The sequence below is a fragment of the Macaca fascicularis genome, chromosome 16 (assembly GCF_037993035.2).
Source record: "Macaca fascicularis isolate 582-1 chromosome 16, T2T-MFA8v1.1".
NCBI classification, from domain to species: Eukaryota; Metazoa; Chordata; class Mammalia; order Primates; family Cercopithecidae; genus Macaca; species Macaca fascicularis.
In genome coordinates, this window is record NC_088390.1 from 64,158,507 (window position 1) to 64,177,367 (window position 18,861).

The 18,861-nt window shown below is 42.6% G+C and overlaps 1 protein-coding gene across 38 annotated transcripts in view; it reads right to left on the reverse strand.

The window, feature by feature from the left end:
* BRCA1 (BRCA1 DNA repair associated) overlaps positions 1 to 18,861 on the reverse strand; it is an 86,058-nt gene that overhangs the window by 43,124 nt on the left and 24,073 nt on the right. For 22 of the 38 annotated variants that reach the window (XM_074019705.1, XM_065532416.1, XM_074019703.1 and 19 more), the window contains 6 exons: positions 18,371 to 18,510; positions 14,032 to 14,137; positions 11,140 to 11,185; positions 9,386 to 9,462; positions 4,981 to 8,406; positions 4,487 to 4,575 (listed from right to left, as the gene is read on the reverse strand). In XM_074019705.1, the coding sequence (XP_073875806.1) occupies positions 4,487 to 4,575; positions 4,981 to 8,406; positions 9,386 to 9,462; positions 11,140 to 11,185; positions 14,032 to 14,137; positions 18,371 to 18,510 (3,884 nt within the window). The remainder of the gene's footprint in view (positions 1 to 4,486; positions 4,576 to 4,980; positions 8,407 to 9,385; positions 9,463 to 11,139; positions 11,186 to 14,031; positions 14,138 to 18,370; positions 18,511 to 18,861) is intronic. The other 16 variants (XM_074019711.1, XM_074019707.1, XM_074019709.1 and 13 more) reach the window with 6 other exon arrangements.

The window sequence follows — 18,861 nt, forward strand, 5'->3', positions numbered from 1 at the left end:
GGAGTCTTGCTCTGTCGCCCAGGCTGGAGTGCAGTGGCTAGATCTCAGCTCACTGCAAGCTCCGCCTCCCGGGTTTACGCCATTCTCCTGCCTCAGCCTCCTGAGTAGCTGGGACTACAGGCGCCCGCCACCTCACCAGGCTAATTTTTTGTATTTTTTAGTAGAGATGGGGTTTCACTGTGTTAGCCAGGATGGTCTCGATCTCCTGACCTCGTGATCCGCCCATCTCGGCCTCCCAAAGTGCTGGGATTACAGGCTTGAGCCACCGCGCCCGGCCTTAGAAATTGCAGTCTTAAACTTTAAAACACAATGGACAGAATTAGACAATGGGTATATTGACAGAGTCCCAAACACACATCCAAAAAGGATCATAGTAATTGCAAACAGAGAAAAGGCCTCCTAAATCTTTTCATCAATTTAGTTGCCATGGCAATCCTGAAGAAGTGGAGAATACTAGTGACAGCTCAGATACAGAGTGGGGAGTCATCTCAAAGGTTTCTTGACAACTCCAAGGGGCTTCAGGTCTAGAGGGATTTGCTCTGTACAGAGAATGGGCAGTAGAAGATAAGCCCTCTCTAATTGAAGTTCTCATAGCAATGCAAGATTTAGAAGATTTTAAAACTGGATATCACCCAATGTTGGCAAGGTACAGGAAAATGGGAACTATCATTTACCACAGGGGCTGGAAGATCACAAACTGGTTTAATCTTTCTAAAGAACAATTTAGCAACATGTATCAAACACGAAAATCCTAGTCCTAGGAATTTATACTAAGGAAATAATCAGAGATGTAGGCAAATATTTAGCTACCAGGCTGCTACTACAGTAAAGTACATAATAGCAAACTGTGCCTCTTACCCTGAAACCTTCAACATTCAGCAATAGGTCAAATAAATCATGATACACTGGAAAGATAGAATCTCATATAGTAATTAAAAATGAAGTCATTTAAGAATTTTAACAACCCAGGCCAGGTACAGTGGCTCATGCCTGTAATCCCAGCACTTTGGGAGGCTGAGGTGGATGGATCACTTGAGGTCAGGAGTTTGAGACCAGCTTGACCAAAATGGAGAAACCCTGTCTCTACTAAAAATACAAAATTAGCTGGGCATGGTGGCACATGCCTGTAATCCCAGCTACTCGGGAGGCTGAGGCAGGAGAATCGGTTGAACCTGGGAGGCAGAGGTTGCAGTGAGCCGAGGTCGTGCCATTGCACTTCAGCCTGGGCAACAAGAGCGAAACTACATCTCAGAAAAAAACCAAATAAATAAAAAATAAAAATAAAGGATTTTAATCATCCAGTAAAAGCTAGATTACGTACAGAATTATCTGGATTTCTTTTTTTTGAGACAGGGTCTCACCGTATCACTCAGGCTGGAGTACAATGGCACCATCATGGCTCATCACAGCCTCAACTTGCTGGGATCAAGCAATCCTACCCGAGCCTCTCAAGTAGCTGAGACTACGGGTGTGCACCACTAAGCCTCACTAATGTTTTTTTCCAGACAGGGGTTGCCCAGAACGGAGTGCAGTGGCATGATCACAACTTACTGTGGCCTTGACCTCTGGGGCTCAGGCAATCTTCCTGCCTCAGCCTCGTAAAGTGCTGGGATTACAGGTGTGAGCCACTGTGCCAGGCCTCCTGGATATATTTTAAAGATAAAGTATATACAAAGCACCCCTGTGCATACACAGGAATACTAAAAGAATATACACCAATAAATTGGTAACCATTTCTGGATAACACAAATTGCAACTAGCTTACCATTTTAATCACTGTAAGTGTACAGTTCAGTGGCATTAAGTATTTTCACACTGTTGTATTACCATTGTCACTATCCATCTCCAGAACTTTTTCATCATCCCAAACTGAAATCTGTACTCATCAAACAGTAACTCCCCATTTCTCCCTCCCCAAGTCTCTAGTAACCACTATTCTACCTTCTGTCCTATGAATTTATCTTTTTTTTCTTTTTTAATGCTCCTTGTGGAGCAAGGCTTATCTATAGGCAATGTGCCCAGAGTAACCAAATTTAACTATACTAGGTATATCATATAAGTGGAAGCATATAACATGTGTCTTTTGGTGTCCAGTTTATTTCAGTTAATACAATGTCTTCAAGGTTCATCCATGGATGATTTTTGTTTATTTGTATTTTCTAAGTTTTCCATGATACACATATATAACTTTATAAGAATATCAGGCTTTTCTCAACTTCATCTAATCTAACTTCAGAAAGTTCACAAAAAAACATCATTCACTTACTAGCAGCTAAAAGGGTATTTCATTTAGGTGGGAAAAAGAAGCCACAGCAGGATGATTCCAGGGGATCTGAACAGCTTCATTTTAAGAACGTGCCTATGGCAGGTCAGAGAACATAAGCAAACTGTCTAAGATCACAAAGCCCAGTATAGAACTCTCACCAATATTACCGCCAGCAACTGCTGTGTGTATCCTTCATAGAACCCTGTGCTAGGAATACAAAGAATCAGTCTAACTATTAGAAGTTGTCAATCTAGTGGGAGATAAATAAATGAAAAAAATCAACTGAGATGAGCCTGAATTTTTGCATGAGAACTTGGAAAATTTTGGTGCCAAATGAAAATTAGAAGGCCAGGCCTGGTGGCTCATGCCTGTAATCTCAGCACTCTGGGAGGCTGCGGCTGGCCGATCATTTGAGGTCAGGAGTTCAGGATGAGCCTGGCCAACATGGTGAAACCCTCTCTCTACTAAAAAAATACAAAAAAATGAGCTGGGCATGGTGGCAGGCACCTGTAATTCCAGCTACTTAGGAGGCTGAGGCACGAGAATCACTTGAACCTGAACCTGGGAGGCGAAGGTTGCAGTGAGCCAAGATTGTGCCACTGTACTACAGCCAGGGTGACAGAGCAAAACTCCATCTCAAGAAAAAAAATTAGGAGACAGAGCCTGGTTCTTTGATGAAGACGATGTTAATTTTTAGATGCTGTGATACAGAATGTTTTTTCTAGACTATTCTGCCTTTAGTACATAAACATTCACATTACCAAATGGTCATATATATGGTAAAGCTTTTATTTACTTCATAAGTGACCAAATTATTGGCCTTGACCATTAGGTCCAGAAAGTAAAATTGTGTACTTTCTTTTTTTTGAGATGGAGTTTCACTCTTATTGCCCAGGCTGGAGAGCAGCAGCATGATTTCAGCTCACTGCAACCTCCACCTTCTGGGTTCAGGTGATTCTCATGCTTTAGCCTCCCATCTGTCTTTTTCAAAGAAAAGATGACTTATGAGCAATTAAAAAAAAATTAGGCCAGGCGTGGTTGCACATGCTTGTAATCCCAGCATTTTGGGAGGCTGAGGTGGGAGGATCACTTGAGCCCAGGAGTTTGAGAACAGCTTGGGCAACATAGTGACACTGTCTCTCGTAAAAATTAAAAAATTAGCTGGATGTGTTGGTGAGCACCTGTGGTACCAGGTACTCGGGAAGCTGAGGTAGGAGGATCGCTTGAGCCCAGAAGTCAAAGCCACAGAGAACCATGACTGCACCACTCCATTCCAGCCTGAGCGACAGAGTAAGAGACCCTGTATCAAAGAAACCAAAAAGAAAAAATAACTAGATTTTAAAAGGGGGGAAAAAAAAAAGAACAGAAGTATCCACAAAACAGTGAAAGGCTAGATGGTCTCTATTAGGAAGAGAATCCTATAGTCTCCAACTTGGTACCAAGAATAAACACCAAAATTGCAATTGCTGGCAATAATATTGGTGAGAGTTCTATACCTGGCTGTGTGGCCTTAGGCAGTTTGCTTACCTTCTCTGACCTGCAATAGGCATATTCTTAAAAAGGAGCTATGCAGACCCCCTTGAATCATCCTGCCGTGGCTTCTTTTTCTCACCTCTCTTGATACAATAAGAATGTCATATTTTTGTTACAGGGGAGATGATGTGTTTTTGTTTGTTTTTGAGATAGAGTCTCACTCTGTCACCCAGGCTGGAATGCAGTAGTACAATCCCGGTTCACTGCAACCTCCGCCTCCCAGGTTCAGGTGATTCTCCTGTCTCAGCCTCCAGAGTAGCTGAGATTATAGGCATTGGCCACCATGCCCAGCTAATTTTTGTATTTTTAGTAGATGTGGGATTTCACCATATTGGCCAGGCTGGTCTCAAACTTCTGACCTGAGGTGATCCACCCACCTTGGCCTCCCAAAGTGCTGGGATTAGCAAATGGGTTTCAAAGGTTTAGCTTATTCATTAAAATCAGTATTTAGTATACTACAATGAGCTAGGCAGTGTGTGTGTGTGTGTGTGTGTGTGTGCGCGCGCGCACATGTGAAATAAAAGGTAGTACGAGTTCCATCAAGGTACTTACAGTCTAATTTAAGGAGACAATGAACCACAAACAATTGTTGTGCCATTAATTCAAAGAGATGATGTCAGCAAACCTAAGAATGTGGGATACAGACTACTGAATGCAAAGGACACCACACACACACACGCTTTTTACCTGAGTGGTTAAAATTTCGCTCTGAGAGGAGAGCCTTGAGCAGTCTTCAGAGACGCTTGTTTCACTCTCATACCCGGATGCTGCTTCACCTTAAGTAACAATCAAAACAGAGGTTCAGATGTAAAAGCCGACTATAAACACTGCAACTTGCTGTGTCTTTTTCTTCTCATTGGCAGGACTGGATTTACTTTCATGTCACACAAAATGATTAAACTCCTTGCTTTGGGACACCGGGATTTCCTTTTACAAAATGAAACCAGAAGTAAGTCCACCAATAACTAGGATGTTAAAGCTCATTCAGTCAGAGATGACATCCTAGCTGGGTGAAGGACTTTTTTCTATGAAAAGCACCTTAGGAGGAACGCGATTCAAGTTTAAGAAGCAGTTCCTTTAACTATTCTTGGAAATTTGTAAAATGTGCTCCCCAAAAGGCATAAACATTTAGCTCATTTCTATAAATAGACTGGGGCAAACACAAAATCTGGTTCCAATACCTAAGTTTGAATCCACACTTTGCTCTTCTTGATTATCTTCTTCCAAGCCCGTTCCCCTTTCTTCATCATCTGAAACCAATTCCTTGTCACTCAGACCAACTCCCTGGCTTTCAGACTGATGCCTCATTCGTTTGGAAGAACCAATCAAGAAAGGATCCTGGGTGTTTGTATTTGCAGTCAAGTCTTCCAGTTCACTGCACTGTGAAGAAAACAAGCTACCAGAACATTTTGTTTCCTCACTAAGGTGATGTTCCTGGGATGCCTTTGCCAATATTACCTGGTTACTACAGTCAGTTAAGCTATTCTTCAATGATAATAAATTCTCCTCTGTGTTCTTAGACAGACACTCGGTAGCAACAGTGCTATGCCTAGTAGTCTGAGAAGGTATATTGCTTACTTTACCAAATAACAAGTGTTGGAAGCAGGGAAGCTCTTCATCCTCACTAGATAAGTTCTCTTCTGAGGACTCTAATTTCTTGGCCTCTTTTCGGTAACCCTGAGCTAAATGTGTATGGGTGAAAGGGCTAGGGCTCCTGCTGAGCTCTCCTCTCTGGATGCTTTTGCTAAAAACAGCAGAACTCTCCTTAATGTCATTTGCAGCAAAACTAGTATCTTCCTTTATTTCACCATCATCTAACAGATCATCAGGAGTCTCAGAACAAACCTCAGACGCATGACTACTTCCCATAGGCTGTTCTAGGTTATCTGAAATCAGACATGGAGAGAAGTCTGTATTAACAGTCTGAACTAATTCTTCATGTTCTTGCTTTTTTATTTCAGGATGCTTACAATTACTTATAGGAAGACTTTGTTTACAGACCTCAGGTTGCAAAAGCCCTAATCTAAGCACAGCATTCAATTTTGGCCCTCTGTTTCTACCTAGTTCTGCTTGAATGTTTTCATCACTGGAACCTACTTCATTAATACTGGAGCCCACTTCATTAGTACTGGAACCTACTTCATTAATATTGCTCGAGCTGGCTTCTTTAAAAGCATTTTCTCTAATGTTATTATGGCTAATTGTGCTCACTGTACTTGGAATGATGTTCTCGTTTCCCACTGCTCTTTCAGGTGACACTGAATGTTCCTCAGAGTTTTCCTCTAGCAGGTTTTTGTTACATTTAGTTTTAACAAATGACTTGACAGGAAAAAGTGGTGGTATATGGTATGGGTTTTGTAAAAGTCCATGTTTATTTGGAGTAATGAGTCCAGTTTCGTTGCCTCTGAACTGAGATGATAGACAAAACCTAGAGCCTCCTTTGATACTACATTTGGCATTATCAACTGGTTTATCTTTCTGACAAACCACAGAAAAGCCTACAGTGATATTAACTGTCTGTACAGGCTTGATATTAGACTCTTTCTTTCCTTGATTTTCTTCCTTTTGTTCACATTCAGAAGTAACTTTTGGACTTTGTTTCTTTAAGGACCTAGAGTGGGCAGAGAATGTTGCACATTCCTCTTCTGGATTTCCTGGATTTGAAAACAGAGCAAAGGACTGGCGCTTTGAAACCTTGAATGTATTCTGCAAATACTGAGTATCAAGTTCACTTTCTTCTATTTCTATGCTTGTTTCCTGACTGTGGTTAACTTCACTTCCCAATGGATACTTAAAGCCTTCTGTGTCATTTCTAGTATCTTCAGAACAACCATGAATTAGTTCCTTGGGGTTTTCAAATGCTGCACACTGACTCATACATTTATTTCGTTCTGTTTTTGCCTTCCCTAGAGTGCTAACTTCCAGTAATGAGATACTTTCCTGAGTGCCATAATCGGTACCAGGTACCAATGAAATACTGCTACTCTCTACAGATCTTTCAGTTTGTAAAACCCTTTCTCCACTTAACATGAGATCTTTGGGGTCTTTGGCATTATTAGACATTTTAACTGTTTCTAGTTTCTCTTCTTTTTCTTCTCTTGAAAGGCTAGGATTGACAAATTCTTTAAGTTCACTAGTATTTGAACAGTTAGTAAAAGAACCAGGTACCTTTGTTAACTTCAGTTCTGGGAAAGTATCACTGGCATGTCTTTTACTTGTCTGTTCATTTGGCTTGTTACTCTTCTTGGCTCCAGTTGCAGATTCTTTATCTTCCATGAGTTGTAGGTTTCTGCTGTGCCTGACTGGCATTTGGTTGTAATTTTTTTTCTTTATCTCTTCACTGCTAGAACAACTATCAATTTGTAGTTCAGTACAATTAGGTGGGCTTAGATTTCTACTGACTACTAGTTCAAGCGCATGAATATGCCTGGTAGAAGACTTCCTCCTCAGCCTATTTTTTTTAGGTGCTTTTGAATTGTGGATATTTAATTCTAGTTCCATATTGTTTATACTGCTGCTTATAGGTTCAGCTTTAGTTTTGAAAGCAGATTCTTCTTCCAGTGATTCTATTGCGTTAGGATTTTTCTCATTCTGAATAGAATCACCTTTTGTTTTATTCTCATGAGCACTATTAGTAATATTCATCACTTGACCATTCTGCTCCATTTGGTTAGTTCCCTGATTTATTATTTCAGGAGTCTTTTGAACTGCCAAATCTGCTTTCTTTATAAAATCCTCAGGATGAAGACCTGATGTAGTTCTCCTTTTACGCTTTAATTTATTTGTGAGGGGACGCTCTTGCATTATCTGTGACTCAGTAACAAGTGCTCCTATAATTAGATTTTCAGTTACATGGCTTAAATTGGGAAGGTTTGCCTTCCTCCGATAGGTTTTCCCAAATATTTTGTCTTTAATATTACTCTCTACTGAACTGGAGTGAACTCTTTCACTTTTACATATTAAAGGCTCATGAGGATCACTGGCCAGTAAGTCTATTTTCTCTGAAGAACCAGAATATTCATCTACCTCATTTAGAACGTCCAATACATCAGCTACTTTGGCATTTGATTCAGACCCCCCATCATGTGAGTCATCAGAACTTAACAGTTCATCACTTCTGGAAAACCACTCATTAACTTTCTGAATGCTGCTATTTAGTGTTATCCAAGGAACATCTTCAGCGTCTCTAGGATTCTCAGAGCATGGCAGTTTTTGCTTATTCCATTCTTTTCTCTCATACAGGGCATTAGCATTCAGATCTACCTTTTTCTCTGTGCTGGGAGTCTGCCTATCATTACATGTTTCCTTACTTCCAGTCCATCTGTTATGTTGGCTCCTTGCCAAGCCAGGCTGTTTGCTTTTATTACAGAATTCAGCCTTTTCTACATTCATTCTGTCTTTAGTGAGTAATAAACTGTTCTCATGCTGTAATGAGCTGGCATGAGTATTTGTGCCACATGGCTCCACATGCAAGTTTGAAACAGAACTACCCTGATACTTTTCTGGATGCCTCTCAGTTGCATGTTTCTCAGTGGTGTTCAAATCATTATTACTGGACTGATGATGTTCAGTATTTGTTATATCCTTCTCAGAAAATTCACAAGCAGCTGAAAATACACAAAAATAACAAGGTACTCAAAAACTGAATTGTCATTAAAAAAATACATACTTCATACACCTTGGAGGTGGAAATCAACCAATTGGCTATATTTAGAGAAACTAACCTCATAAACTACCAAGTATACTGAAGATGTAGCTCATACTCTTTCATTTAATTCCTATTTACTTAGGTTATTTCCACTTAGGATCCATTAAATTTTTAATTTCAGAATTTTCCCTATGCAGAAACCACACCTCCTATTTCTCTAATGTCTAAGAGTGAATTAAAAGCAGACTGGCCATCAGAAAACCAGTTCTGCTGTACTCTAAAGATCACTGGCCATTAAGTCTACTTAATACTCTGTTCTATCTACAGACTTACCATTCCCTATATTTAAAAACCAGTAGGCAAAAGATGAAACACAAATACATCAATTAAAAGTAAAGGGCAGGCCAGGCACAGTGGCTCAAGCCTGTAACTGCAGCACTTTGGGAGGCTGAAGTGGGCAGACTGCTTGAGTCCAGGAGTTTGAGACCAGCCTTGGAAACATGGCGAAACTCTGTCTCTATAAAACCACAAAAAATTAGCCGGGTGTGGTGACGTGTGCCTGTAGTCCCAGCTACTCAGGAGGCTGAGGTGGGAGGATAGCTTGAGCCCGTGTGGTGGAGGTTGCAGTGAGCCAAGATTGCTTCATTGCACTCCAACCTGGGCAACAGAGTGAGACCCCATCTCAAAAACAAAAAACAAATAACAAAAAACAAAAAACAAAAGGGCAACAATCAGTTACAGAAAGTCTTATTATTATAGCTACATTAGTCTAGTACCATTTAAATCTATCAGATCATACCATGACATTTGACAAAGAATGATACTCTAACTCTGCCAAGAGATTTTGTGGATTGTAAAGGTCCCAAATGGTCTTCAGAATAATCTAATTACAGTACTGTATCTACCCACTCTGTTAAATTGGGAAACTTTGCCATTACCCTTTTTTGCAGAATCCAAACTGGTTTCATCCCTGGTTCCTTGAGGGGTGATTTGTAACAATTCTTGATCTCCCACACTATAGGGAAAAGACAGAGTCCTAATGAGAAACACTAGTTATACTTATGCAGAACTGTCAAATGACCAAGATCAAATATTTTAGCTTTTTCAGTTACAGAAAGTTGACCAATCTTATTGAGTTAGCGAAAGCTGCTCTCTCCTTTAGAAACTTCTAGTTGAAATGGAATGGTTGCTGGGCACGGTGGCTCACGCCTGTAATTCCAGCACTTTGGAAGGCCGAGGCGGGTGGATCACTTGAGATCATGAGTTCAAGCCAGCCTGGCCAACAAGGTGAACCCCTGTCTCTACTAAAAATACAAAAATTAGCCGGGTGTGGTGGTGTGCACCTGTAGTCCCAGCTACTTGAGAGGCTGAGGCAGGAGTACGGCTTAAACCCGGGAGGCAGAGGTTGCGGAAACGTGAGATCACACCACTGTACTCCAGCCTGGGCAACAGAGCAAGACTCTGTCTCAAAAAAAAAAAAAATTAAAGAAATGGAATGGTCAATTAGCTGGGTGGTGGTGTACACCTGTAGTCCCAGCTACTTGTGAGGCTGAGACAGGAGAATCGCTTGACCCTGGGAGGCGGAGGTTGCAGTGAGCCGAGATCACACCACTGCACTCCAGCCTGGGGTGGCAGAGTAAGACTCTGTCTCAAAAAAAAAAAAAGAGAGAAATGGAATGGTCAAAGACCGAGGACGCACAGCCACAAAAATCAGACCAGGAGCCGGGCGCGGTAGCTCATGCCTGTAATCCCAGCACTTTGGGAGGCCGAGATGGGTGGATCACTTGAGCTCATGAGTTTGAGAACAGGCTGGCCAACATGGTGAAACCCTGTCTCTACTAAAAATACAAAAATTAGCTGGGTGTGGTGGCGTGTGCCTGTAATCCTAGCTACTTGGAAGGCTGAGACAGGAGAATCACTTGAACCAGGGAGTTGGAGATTGCAGTAAGCCGAGATGGCGCCACTGCACTCCAGCCTGGAAACAGGGCAAGACCCCGTCTCCAAAAAAAAAAAAAAAAGAAAAAAGAAAAAAAAAAACTTAGGGTCAAGCAATAATTCCTAAGGAAGGTAGGTAACATAGTTGGGGCTGCTTGTAGATTATTATATAACATACAGACAAAGCTTGAGAGATATGTGGAAATAAGGAACAGAGGAAAGAAAGAGTTGAAAATGAAGTCCTTGAGCATTTTCATCAGTCACAATTACCGCTGTGTCAATATTACTGTATATGAGGAACTTAAAGAACAACAATCTGCTAGAAGCAAGCATGTGCAGAGTTCTGTTATCCTAAATTCCTTTGGACAGTATTAATAACTAAATCTAACAAACAAAAAGGGTATTTCCTCCACTATAAAATGAGAGGACTAAACTAGATGATCTCTAAGGTTTCTTCCAATACCATGATTCTAGTCTAGAGAAACACCAGCCTACTTGAGGGAGGAAGGTGGGAGGAGGGAGAAATTCAGAAAGGAAGGAAACAAAAAACTGTGAGGTATGCTTAATAATAACTGGATGATGAAAAAAAACTGTATGCCAAATCCCAAATCGTGTGTTTACCTATATAACAAACTGCACATACGTCTCTGAACCTAAAATAAAAGTTAAAATATTTTAAAAAGAGAGAAACATCAATCCTTAATATTAACTAAATAGGAAATACCAGCTTCATAGGCAAAGGTTCTCTTTGACTCACCTGCAATAAGTTGCCTTATTAACCGTATCTTCAGAAGAATCAGATCCTAAAAAATTTTCCCCCAAAAAAAATCAATAAAAGATTTCTTAATTAAAAGGGTTAAACAAAAAATGTACTTGTTGAAAAACAGATATTCAACTAGAAATATTTATTGAGCATCTAGTATGTGGCAGGTACAACGCTAGTTAAGCCAGTGTGTAATACAGAGAAGTGGTTAAAAACACGGGCTTGGCCAGGCACAGTGGCTCTCACCTGTAATCCCAGCACTTTAGGAGGCCGAGATGGGTGGATTATTTGAGCTTAGGAGTTTGAGACCAGCCTGGCCAGCAAGGTGAGACCCTGTTCCTACTGAAAACAAAAACAAAAACAAAAAGCACAGGCTCTGACATCTAACTTCCTAGGTTTGAATCATGGCTCAGCCACTTACTAGGTTTACTACCTTGGAAAAATTTCATAACCTCTCTGTGCCTTAATTTCCTCATCTGTAAAATAAGTATAATAGGAACAATCTCAGAGGTCTGACATGCATCTAAATGAGTTATACAAGAAAAACACAATAGTGCCTGGAATATAGTTAAGTGCTCCTAAATATTAACTACTATAACTATTTTTACAATGCCTGTTGTCTAGGAATTTATGATCGTAAGGGGGGAAAACAGTAAGTGTTATGATAAATAGATGGTGGTGCCTGGGAGCTCAAAAGACAGCTACCCTTTTTAATTATAAATATATTCTAAAAAAATAACCCAATTAGAGAGCCCAGTTTGAATTCTGAGCTCAGCAGCTCTTCTTTTTTTTTTTTTTTCAAGATGGGGTCTTGCTCTGTCACCCAGGTTGGAGTACAGTGGCATGATCATAGCTCACTATAGCCTCAAACCCCTGGATTCAATCTACCTGCTCACCTATGCCTCCTGAGTAGCTGGGACTACAGATACACACCACCACACCCAGCTAATTTAAAAAAAAATTTTTTTTTTTAGCGATGAGGTCTTGCTATGTTGCCCAGGCTGGTCTCAAACTCCTGGCTTCAAGCAATCCTCTGCCACTGCTGAGATTACAAGTGTTAGATACTATGCTGGCCTCAACTCTTCTTTTTATTTCTTTTTATAAGCTTAAAAAAATTTATTATTAAAAAAAATTTTTATTTTTTTTGAGATGGAGTCTCACTCTATTGCCCAGGCTGGAGTGTAGAGACATGGTGTCGGCTCATTGCAACCTCCGCCATCCTGGTTCAAGCAATTATCCTGCCTCAGCCTCTTGAGTAGCTGGGATTACACGTGTGCACCACCACACCCAGCTAATTTTTTTTTTTGTATTTTTAGTAAAGAAGGGTTTTACCATGTTATCCAGGCTGGTCTTGAACTCTGACCTCAGGTGGTCTACCTGCCTCAGCCTCCCAAAGTGTTGGGATTACAGGCATGAGCCACTGCACCTGGCCAAAATGTATTATTATTTTAAAAATAGAGACAGGGTTTCCCTATGTTGGCCAGGCTGGTCTTAAACTCCTGGACTCCAGTCCTTCTGTCTCGGCCTTCCAAAGTGTTAGGATTACAGGCATGAGCCATCCTGCCCAGCCAAGATACAGCTCTTTTTTTTTTTTTTTTTTTTTTTGAGACCGAGTTTCACTCTTGTCGCCCAGGCCAGAGTGCAATGGCGCGATCTTGGCTCACCGCAACGTCCGCCTCCTGAGTTTAAGTGATTCTCCTGCTTCAGCCTCCCGAGTAGCTGGGATTACAGGAATGTGCCACCACCCCAGCTAATTTTGTTTTTTTTTTTTTTTTTTTTTTTTTTTTTTTTTTTAAGTAGAGACGGGGTTTCTCCACGTTGGTCAGGCTGGTCTTGAACTCCCGACCTCAGGTGATCCACCTGCCTCGGCCTCCCAAAGTGCTGGGATTACAGGCATGAGCCACTGTGCCCGACAATTCAGCTCTTCTTAAAAGGCTTCCTCATCCAGTACAATTTATCTTGGAACTAAATACTGTAGCAATCCATCATGTTTTTTCTTACTGCTACTCTCCATCTTTCCAAAACATATTTACACATATTTAAAACCAGATATTCTTTCTTTTGCTCCCTTTTCTTTTTTCAGATGGAGTTTCGCTCTTCTTGCCCAGGCTGGAGGGCAATGGTGCAATCTCAGCTTACCTCAACCTCCGCCTCCCGGGTTCAAGTGATTCTCCTGCCTCACCCTCCCGAGTAGCTGAGATTACGGGCATGTGCCACCACATCTGGCTGATTTTGTATTTTTTGGTAGAGACAGGATTTCTCCATGTTGGCCAGTCTGGTCTCGAATTCCCAACCTCAGGTGATCCGCCCGCCTCGGCCTCCCAAAGTGGTGGGATTACAGGCATGAGCCACCGTGCACAGACTCTTTTGCTCCCTTTTTAAAGTAAGATGCTTCAAGGTGGGAACTGCATCTTTTACATTATTATTATTATTATTATTATTATTTTTTGAGACGCAGTCTCGCTCTGTCGCCCGGGCTGGAGTGCAGTGGCACGATCTCGGCTCACTGCAAGCTCCGCCTCCCGGGTTCACGCCATTCTCCTGCCTCAGCCTCCCGAGTAGCTGGGACTACAGGCGCCCGCCGCCTCGCCCGGCTAATTTTTTGCATTTTTAGTAGAGACGGGGTTTCACCGTGTTAGCCAGGATGGTCTCGATCTCCTGACCTCGTGATCCGCCCGCCTCGGCCTCCCAAAGTGCTGGGATTACAGGCGTGAGCCACCGCGCCCGGCCATCTTTTACATTATTTATAACTCACCATAGGGCTCATAAAATTCACTTCCCAAAGCTGCCTACCACAAATGTAAATTATGACCAAGATTTTTTGCAAAATGATAACAAGCAATCCAGCAATTATTATTAAATACTTAAGAAATCTGAGATCCTTACCCAGTTCAATGTAGACAGACTTCTTTTGAGGTTGTATCTGCTGCTTTGTCCTCAGAGTTCTCACAATTCCAAGGTTAGAGAGTGGGACACTGAGACTGGTTTCCTGCTAAACAGTATGGTAAAGAATGGTCAAGCAATTGTTGGCTGGTTCTGTGCTTTTCCTCCTGAAGAGAAACTTGACACCATGGACAAAATAAATTGACCATCATCAGTCAGCTAACATGTATGATGCCTGGAAAAAAATGCCTGGAAATTTACACACTAAAATCTCAGTGGTTGGGAGTGGTAGCTCATGCCCATAATCACAGCACTTTGGGAGGCTGGGGCAGCAGGACTGCTTAAGGCCAGGAGTTCAAGACCAGAGTAAGCAACAGAGTGAGACCCAGTCTCTACAAATAGTAGTAGTAGTAATAAAAAAAATGTCTGGGATACATGTGATTTGAATATTTTTTCTTTCTGTTGTCTTAAATTTTTCAAAACTGATTATTTGTGTGATTTTTTGAAGTATTAATATAGCATATTTTGAAGCTGATACTTGATATACATTCCAATCACACCTGACAACATTTCTCTGTGGGGGGGGGGACAGAGTCCTGCTCTGTCACCCAGGCTGGAGTGCAGTGGCGCAAACTCAGCTCACTGCAACCTCCGCCTCCTGAGTTCAAGAGATTCTCCTGCCTTAGCCTCCTGAGTAGCTGGGACTACAAGCATGTGCCACTATGCCTAGCTAATTTTTGCATACATATATATATTTTTGTTGTTGTTTTGAGAGAGTCTTGCTCTGTTGCCAGGCTGGAGTGCAGTGGCACGATCTTGGCACACTGCAACCTCCGCCTCCCGGGTTTAATTGATTCTCCTGCCTCAGCCTCCCGAGTAGCTGGGACTACAGGCGCGCGCCACCACGCCTAGTTAATTTTTGTATTTTTAGTAGAGACGGGGCTTTGCAGTGTCAGCCAGGCTGGTCTCAAACTCCTGACCTCAAATGATCTGCCCGCCTCGGCCTCCCAAAGCGCTGGGATTACAGCCATGAGCCAACCGTGCCCAGCCAATAACATTTTTAAAAAGGATAAATCATGACAATAAAACCCCAGCACTCCTAAGAACATTCAGTATAGGAACTAAAAGCCCAACATTACTCTTTTTTTCTTCCTTTTTAGCCTTTCTGTAGCTTTTGAAAAATGAAGGCTGGTACTATAAGAACTACTTTTATTTTATTTGTATTTTTTTAGACAGAGTCTTGCTCTATTGCCTAGGCTGGAGCGTGGTGGTGTGATCTCGGTTCACTGCAACCTCTGTCTCCTGGGTTCAAGAGATCCTCCCACCTCAGCCTCCCAAGGAGCTGGGACTACACACGCACGCCACCATGCCTGGCTAATTTTTTAATTTTTTGTCAAGATGGGGTTTCGCCACATTGCCCAGGCTGGTCTTTTTTTTTTTTTTTGAGACGGAGTCTGGCTCTGTCGCCCAGGCTGGAGTGCAGTGGCGTGATCTCGGCTCACTGCAAGCTCCGCCTCCCGGGTTTACGCCATTCTCCTGCCTCAGCCTCCCGAGTAGCTGGGACTACAGGCGCCCGCCATCACGCCCGGCTAGTTTTTTGTATTTTTAGTAGAGACGGGGTTTCACTGTGTGAGCTGGGATGGGATGGTCTCGATCTCCTGACCTCGTGATCCGCCGGCCTCGGCCTCCCAAAGTGCTGGGATTACAGGCATGAGCCACCCTGCCCAGCCAGAACACTTATATTTTTTTTCTTTTTTGAGACAGAGTCTCACTGTCGCCCAGGCTGGATTGCAGTAGCGTGATCTCGGCTCGCTGCAACCTCCGGGTCCTAGGTTCAAGCAATTCTTGTGCCTCAGCCTCCCGAGTAGCTGGGATTACAGGCACGTGCCACCACACCCAGCTAATTTTTGTATTTTTAGTAGAGACGGGGTTTCACCGTGTTGGCTAGGCTGGTCTCAAACTCCCGACCTCAAATGATCTGCCCGCCTCAGCCTCCCAAAGTGCTGGGATTAAAGGTGCAAGCTACTACGCCCAGCCCCAGAATGAATACTTTTTTTTTTTTTTTTTGATACGGAGTCTGGCTTTGTTGCCCAGGCTGGAGTGCAGTGGTGCGATCTTGGCTCACTGCAAGCTCTGCCTCCCGGGTTCATGCCATTCCCCTGCCTCAGCCTCCCGAGTAGCTGGTACTACAGGTGCCCGCCACCTCGTCCGGCTAGTTTTTGGTATTTTTTTTTTTTAGTAGAGATGGGGTTTCACCATGTTAGCCAGGATGGTCTTGATCTCCTGACCTCGTGATCCGCCCGTCTCGGCCTCCCAAAGTGCTGGGATTACAGGCTTGAGCCACCGTGCCCGGCCAATTTTTTGTATTTTTAGTAGAGATGGGGTTTCACTGTGTTAGCTAGGATGGTCTCAATTCCCTGACCTCGTGATCCGCCCGCCTCGGCCTCCCAAAGTGCTGGGATTACAGGCATGAGCCACCGCGCCCAGCCATGAATACTTTTAAGATCTCCATCATTCATGCATATATAAGTAACAACAGAGCAAATCACTACATTGTCTTTAACAGTTACACCTTTTAAGTTGAAGTAATTTTCTCTCTCTTTTTTTTTGAGATGGAGTCTCGATCTGTCACCCAGGCTGGAGTGCAGTGACGCAATCTTGGCTCACTGCAAGCTCCGCCTCCCAGGTTCACACCATTCTCTTGCCTTAGCCTCCAGAGCAGCTGGGACTACAGGCCCCCGCCAGCACGCCCGGCTAATTTTTTTGTATTTTTTTAGTACAGACGGGTTTCACCGTGTTAGCCCGGATGGTCTTGATCTCCTGACCTCGTGATCCGCCGGCCTTGGCCTCCCAAAGTGCTGGGATTACAGCACTGTGAGCCACTGTGCCCGGCCAGGTTTTTTTTTTTTTGCAACTAGGTCTTGCTTTGTCGCTGCGTGGTGGAGTGATCATAGCTCACAGTAGTCTACATCTCCTGAACTCAAGTGATCCTCCTATCTCAGCTTCCCAAGTAGCTGCGACTTTACAGGCACACACCACCATGCCCGGATAATTTAAATACACTTTTAAAATAGACAAGGACTTGCTATATTGCCCAAACTGATCTTGAACTCCTGAGCTCAGGCAATCCTCAAGCCTCCCAGTGCTGGGATTACAGGCGTGAGCCATGGCACCCGGCTTTTTTTTTTTTAATTGTAGAGACAGTGTCTCACTGTGTTGCCTACACTGGGCTCAAAGGACTTCCTACCTCAGCCTCCCAAAGTGTTGGGATTACAATCATGAGCCATGACACCCAGCTGAAGTAATTTCCAAATGCTTAAAAATATCAGTGAACTTACAGCTATTTTAGATAAGCATCACAGAGCAGATAAAGCTCCAAAGCAAGGAAGGGCCTATAATAGCTCTCTTTTTTGGCTGGGCGTGGTGGCTCATGCCTGTAATCCCAGCACTTTGAGAGGCCAAGGTGGGATCACCTGAGGTCAGGAATTCAAGACCAGCCTGACCAATATGGTGAAACCCCGTTTCTACTAAAATTACAAAAATTAGCCAGGTCTGGTGGCATGCCCCTGTAGTCCCAGCTACTCAGGAGGCTGAGGCAGGAGAATTGCTTGAACCTGGGAGGCAGAGGTTGCAGTGAACTGACATCGTGTCACTGCACTCCAGCCTGGGCACCTGGGTGACAGAGTGAGACTCTGTCTCAAAAAAATTAAAAAAAAAAAAAATCTGTCTTTTTGGTGTATCTGATGGGGATTTTGCTATGTTGCCTGGGATGGTCTCAAACCTGGGCTCAAGTGATCCTCCCATTTCAGCCTCCCAAGTAGCTAGGATTATAGGTACATCCACCTCACCTGGCTGTAAGGTCTCTCTCTTGATCATACCAGGTACCCTGACCTTCTCTGAACTCTAACTGATTCGAACACTTGTCTAACCACTGAATATACCATCTTTCCTTCTTCATTAACTTTTTATATAAATCTATGAGCATCTAGCACATATACTAACATACTCACAATGCTCAATAAAGAGATGGTGCCAGAATAAATGAAAATGGGTTTACCGGCCAGGCACAGTGGCTCACACCTGTAATCCCAGCACTCTGGGTGGCCGAGGTGGGTGGATCACCTGAGGTCAGGAGTTTGAGACCAGCCTGGCCAACATGATGAAACCCCGTCTCTACTAAAAATACAAAAATTAGCTGGGCATGGTGGCGCATGCCTGTAATCCCAGCTACTAGAGGGGCTGAGGCAGGAGGACTGCTTCCAACCTGGGCCACAGAGCAAGACTCCGTCTCAAAAAAAAAAAAAAAAAAAAAAAAGAAGAAGAAGAAAACAAATGGTTTTACCAAGGAAGGATTTTCGGGTTCACTCTGTAGAAGTCTTTTGGCACGGTTTCTGTAGCCCATACTTTGGATGATAGAAACTTCATCTTTTAGATGTTCAGGAGAGTGATTTTCCTTTTTTGCAAAATTATAACTGTTTGCAACTGTAAATTACAAGGGAAAACATTATGTTTGCAGTTAGAGAAAAATGTATGAATTATAATCAAAGAAACCAAGAGAAATCCTATGTATGCTCTTTGTTGTGTTAAGACAACGCATTAAGGTTACCTGTGATTTTTTGAAAAATCAAATTTTAAAAAATCAACTGGAAATTTTACTCCTAGGAAACAAAAACAAATACAAGACCATCAAACTTACTTAGAGTCCTTGTCTTCCACCTTAACACTAAGAAATCTGCCTATCAATACTGTATTTCACTAAAGTTAAGATACCAACAATGTAAGCTGCACTATTATTTTCTGTATCACTAAGAAAGCAAGCACTCAAATTAAACA